Below are 5,996 nucleotides of genomic sequence, written 5' to 3' on the forward strand. Positions count from 1 at the left end.
TCTGCTCTTTGATCATCATCATCTTCTTCTTCTTCAATTTAAGCAAGCATGTCTCAGCAAGGCGAATCATCGGACCCGTGAGTCAACTCTCTGCACCTTCGTTGATTTCGTTTCAAGAATCGAGATTTTTTTTTTTTTTTTTATATTTTGCTCAGTATACTAAGAGCTCTTTGGACTGTGAGGTTTGTTTGATGCTGAAGTTTTTGTTTTGAAACGCAGGAAATCGGGGAAGAAGGACTTCTCAACCGCGATTCTGGAACGCAAAAAGTCGCCGAACCGGCTTGTCGTGGATGAGGCTGTCAACGACGACAACTCCGTGGTCACCATGCATCCCCAAACCATGGAAAAGCTTCAGCTTTTCCGAGGGGACACTATCCTCATCAAGGTTACATTTTTAACCCTTTTCTCTCTTTCCCATTGCGTTTTCCTTCGTAGGTATTCACTCAATTCTTAAATGAAGAAATAAGGATGAATATGCTCCTACATGAGATTGGCAGAGATAGAGACAAAATAAAAAAATAAAAATAAAAAGAGACTTCTTAAAAGTGCTGCAATTATTTGTTGTACGTGTGTCATTGAATAAATAAAGGGCATTTCTTTGGAGTATGTAAATTGTAAGCTACTTGGTAAGAGATGAATAAATTGAAGATTTTTAATGAAAACTATGTTATGCTACATCTAACAATTTGTAAAAAAAAATTACTTTGGATTCCTTTACTAGCATGCTGGTTTGTATTTTTCTTTAAAAAAATTTGGTAATTTTGAATGGGCTCTGGTGGAAAACTTCTGAGTAATGGATTTGGATTGTTTGATGGTGATCTTGTTAGTTTGTTATGGTGGTGTGTGTGATGTTTATGCTATTCTATGCTGTGACTACTTCCAAGTCATGTGTAATTGGTTTGTGTTGCAGGGTAAGAAACGGAAGGATACCATTTGCATAGCTCTTGCTGATGAGAACTGTGAGGAGCCGAAGATCAGGATGAATAAAGTTGTGAGGTCAAATTTGCGGGTTCGGCTTGGAGATGTTGTGTCTGTGCACCAGTGCCCGGATGTTAAATATGGGAAACGTGTGCACATTCTGCCTATTGATGATACCATTGAAGGTGTCACTGGCAATCTGTTTGATGCTTTCTTGAAACGTGAGTTTACACCTTGCATTTATCTGAGCTAGAATATCTCTTAGAACAGCTTCAGTTATTATGATGCTTCATTACTGAATTCTGACTTGTTTATGTTTTGAGTACAGTTTTAGATTAATGTTTCATTAATAAATTTGATGTGTTCTGCAACTGTGTGTTGCCTCTCCATATTTTTTGTTAAACAGATTTCTCAATTTGTGTCTTTAAATACTTGATGTAAAGATTCAGCCTTGCTTTAGGGTTTGATATTTATAATAAGCTTTGCATCTTGCAAAATTTACATAGTATTGGTAGGGATTTTTCCTTATTCTATTCAGTAGCTTTGGCTTTGATGTCTTTCTGTTTGTTGGAAGCCCTTGTTGATTTACCTTTAACCAGAGCTCTTACTGTCTATTTTATCCCTACATGGTTATGGTTGACTAAGCTCTTATGGATCGTCCTTTTTTTCTCACACCGATTACTTAATGAGCTATATTTCTTGGACACATAGTGAGGAGCCTTGGAGAAATTAGGGGCTTGTTTTGTTTTTGAGATTGTTTTTTGTTTGTACTAATAATCATAAAAAGTTTACCTTTTTCTTGCTTTGTTTAATGTTTTACAAATATTTGTATAGGACATAGCAAAAACTGAAATAGTATTTTCTTGTTTTTACCATTCCCTTTACAAATATTGGGAAATAGGAAACAAAGTGAAAATAAGGTGATATTTTTTTAAATTAAATGTTTTCTCAAACCAAACCAACCATAATTTTCAGGGATTTGATTTTATCTCCTTTTTAGTTTATTCAATACATCTCAGACTGACGCTTTACCTATCTGTAGCATCCTCAATCCTTAGTTTCCTAAATTTTTTATATATCATGGCAAAATAGAGTATATGAATATTTCTGTGTTTGTATAATGTTCTAACTTTTTTTTGTATGTATAATAATTTGCAGCCTATTTCTTGGAAGCTTACCGTCCTGTCAGAAAAGGAGATCTATTTCTTGTCCGGGGAGGGATGAGAAGTGTAGAGTTCAAGGTGGTTGAAACCGATCCTGGAGAATATTGTGTTGTTGCTCCAGACACTGAAATTTTCTGTGAGGGGGAGCCTTTGAAAAGAGAAGATGAAGAGAGACTGGATGAAGTCGGGTATGATGATGTGGGTGGTGTCAGGAAACAAATGGCTCAGATTCGTGAGTTGGTTGAGCTTCCATTGAGGCATCCACAGCTTTTTAAATCAATTGGTGTGAAACCACCCAAAGGAATTTTACTTTATGGACCCCCAGGTTCTGGGAAGACATTAATAGCAAGAGCTGTAGCTAATGAAACTGGAGCTTTTTTCTTTTGTATTAACGGACCAGAGATTATGTCCAAACTTGCTGGAGAGAGTGAAAGCAATCTCAGGAAAGCGTTTGAAGAAGCAGAAAAGAATGCACCATCCATTATCTTCATTGATGAAATTGATTCCATTGCCCCCAAGCGGGAGAAGACACATGGTGAAGTTGAAAGGAGGATTGTTTCACAACTTTTGACTCTTATGGATGGATTAAAATCTCGTGCTCATGTTATTGTTATTGGAGCTACTAATCGTCCAAATAGCATTGACCCAGCATTGAGAAGGTTTGGTAGATTTGATAGGGAAATTGATATTGGTGTTCCCGATGAAGTTGGGAGACTTGAAGTCCTTCGCATACATACTAAAAACATGAAGCTATCTGATGATGTAAGTTATCATTACTTAAACTGTGATATTTGTTGGTGGGTATTTTTACCTCTGTTTTTGCCTTTATTGGGCATGGCTAACATCTTGTGCTTATGGGTTCCATTCATGAATTATAATCATCAATGCTGTACTATTTAACTAAGATAATTCCAGTATTAGTACAGTTACCTGGATGTCTCTTCTATTGTAATGTCTGTACATCCAATCAGGTTTTATAACCTATCTTTTTAATTTTGATCTTTAATGCTCCGTTGCTCAATTGTTGTGGTTTTCCTCTGTAGGTTGATTTAGAGAGAATTGCAAAAGATACTCATGGGTATGTTGGTGCTGACCTTGCTGCCCTTTGCACTGAAGCTGCTTTGCAATGCATTAGGGAGAAGATGGATGTAATTGACTTGGAGGATGAGACTATTGATGCAGAAGTACTGAATTCCATGGCAGTTACAAATGAGCATTTCCAGACTGCCCTTGGAACAAGCAACCCATCAGCTTTACGTGAAACTGTTAGTGTTTTTTTTTTTTTTTGCTATATTTTGAAATCATTTGTTGATGAGTTTTTCTTCTTTGTGATCTATTTTCTTATTAAATGTCTCTGTTGACAGGTTGTTGAAGTGCCTAATGTCAGCTGGGAAGACATTGGAGGCCTTGAAAATGTCAAGCGTGAACTGCAAGAGGTAATAAATATTTCCTTATATTCAATTACATCTTGCATATTTCTATATGAAATTATCTGTTACTGATTTTTGTTTGTGTGAACTCAGACTGTACAATATCCAGTTGAGCACCCAGAAAAGTTTGAGAAGTTTGGTATGTCTCCATCTAAAGGAGTACTTTTCTATGGTCCTCCAGGATGTGGGAAAACTTTGTTAGCCAAAGCAATTGCTAATGAATGTCAAGCTAACTTCATCAGTGTGAAAGGTCCAGAATTGCTTACAATGTGGTTTGGTGAAAGTGAAGCTAATGTTAGAGAAATTTTTGACAAGGCCAGACAATCGGCTCCATGTGTCCTCTTCTTTGATGAGCTTGACTCTATTGCCACTCAGGTTAGTCACTCCACACTCTTAGTCGGACATGTTACCATGCTTTAGCCTTGAGCGATATTAAAATGAATTATATTTGAATCTTGTCTTGTTATTGCTTGTACTTGTTTGGAAAAAAATCTGAGAATCCAAGCCACTGAATTCTTTTTATTATTTAATATTGTCACAAATGTTTACATCTCTTTAATTTGTTATTCTCAATGTATGTGTATGCACATTACTGTGTAATTCTTGCAGAGAGGAAGCAGTGTTGGGGATGCTGGTGGTGCGGCTGATAGAGTTCTAAATCAACTTTTGACTGAAATGGATGGCATGTCTGCCAAAAAGACTGTGTTCATAATTGGGGCAACTAACAGACCTGACATCATTGACCCAGCACTTCTTCGACCAGGCCGTCTGGATCAATTGATCTATATTCCTCTCCCTGATGAGGATTCCCGGCATCAAATCTTTAAAGCCTGCTTGAGGAAGTCACCTATCGCAAAAAATGTTGATTTGAGAGCATTGGCTAGGCACACTCAAGGGTTCAGTGGTGCTGATATTACAGAAATATGCCAGCGAGCATGCAAATATGCCATAAGAGAAAACATAGAGAAGGTATGCTTTTGGTTAATAGATATATACTTCCTTTCTTAGAGCCTTAGAACATGTGTCTTGGATGCCAACATATAGAAACCTTCAAATTCTTTTCTGACCAGTGTTGTTAAATAGCGGCCATGGCAGAATGGCGTGGTGTATTTTTTACCAACCGCCCCAGGCAATTTGTAAAGGCAGCCCTGCCATAAGGCGCAATGGTGTGTTTTTATGGTGGAATTTCAGCCTTCTGCCATCCACTATTGATAACACTGCTTCTGACTTAATGAAAGTGTCTGCTAATTTATATAGTTTTGTATTTTGGGGGTGACTTTTGTCTCTATATAGTTGGAAATTACTTCAACTAATCACTGTAATGATATCTGAGCCCCAAAGATGCAAAGGCACAACTTGGATTGGATTAGGGATGTATACTATGTGGATGAATTGGTTTTGGTTGGATTGGGTGGGCTACTACAATGGTGCCAGTAGTCTTCTTGGCAGCACTGAGATTCTTTTTAGTTTCAAGATTTTGATTGGTGCATGATATAAAAGTCGATGAGTTTATTGTGACAAGATTGGACCTAATATATTTCCATGGTTTATTTCAGGACATTGAGCGAGAGAGGAAGAGTAGGGAAAACCCTGAGGCCATGGATGAAGATACCGTCGACGACGAAGTTGCGGAGATCAAGGCTGCTCATTTTGAGGAGTCAATGAAGTTTGCACGGAGGAGTGTTAGTGATGCTGATATTCGCAAGTATCAGGCATTTGCTCAGACCTTACAGCAATCAAGAGGGTTTGGAAGTGAATTTAGGTTTCCAGAGTCTGGAGATAGGACTACTACTGGATCTGACCCCTTTGCAGCTTCTGCTGGTGGGGCTGACGAAGATGATCTATATAGTTAGGCTTTATTATCACAGTGATGTATGAAATCACATGTCTACCTCACCTCTCAGGAGGGATAACTTTGAAGCCTGTCTTATATTTTGCTTTTCTTGTACTCAATTATCCTGAATTGTTACCGGGTTAACCTTAAATACCATATATGGATCGTATCTTCATTTTATGGAAAGATATTGTAGAAAGGGGAAGTGCAGTGCAGGTTATGGATAACAAAGCACTTAGAAGTTAGAAAAGCATACGAAATTTGAATGTTTATAGACACGCATAGCATTTTTTAAGGCTTTTTGCAAGAAAATTGAAGAAAGAAAACTAGACACGCATATAAATTTGTTAATTTTTTTTCAGTAACTAGCTTAAAAATCATACTTAATATATTTACTTTACTTAAAAGTATCTCTATTCTCTTATATTCTTTTTTCTTTTTAGGCAACGTATCATATTTCTTCTTCTTTTTTTCTCTCTTTCTTCCACTTTTGTTTTATATCCAAAATGTATGTGAGGATCATTATCCATTTGGTAAATAATTCAGCGTGCAGCGTCGCCGCGCGTAGGCCACTTTTTTTCGTACTTTCTAAATCAAAAGATATATTTCAGAAGGAACATGTTAAATGTTAAGAATCAATTATCGTAACAA

At 37.0% G+C, this 5,996-nt stretch overlaps 1 protein-coding gene across 1 annotated transcript; it reads left to right on the forward strand.

Moving 5' to 3' along the window:
- CDC48 (plamsma membrane-associated AAA-ATPase) lies at positions 1-5,503 on the forward strand. Its single transcript, NM_001248170.1, has 9 exons — positions 1-77; positions 220-385; positions 911-1,139; positions 2,077-2,843; positions 3,125-3,346; positions 3,446-3,517; positions 3,605-3,886; positions 4,121-4,480; positions 5,068-5,503. Exons 1-9 carry the CDS (start codon positions 49-51, stop codon positions 5,362-5,364), a joined length of 2,424 nt encoding a protein of 807 aa, NP_001235099.1. The 5' UTR covers positions 1-48; the 3' UTR covers positions 5,365-5,503.
- Positions 5,504-5,996: the final 493 nt, after the last annotated feature.

Source organism: Glycine max, chromosome 13 (assembly GCF_000004515.6).
Source record: "Glycine max cultivar Williams 82 chromosome 13, Glycine_max_v4.0, whole genome shotgun sequence".
In the NCBI taxonomy this organism is placed as follows: Eukaryota; Viridiplantae; Streptophyta; class Magnoliopsida; order Fabales; family Fabaceae; genus Glycine; species Glycine max.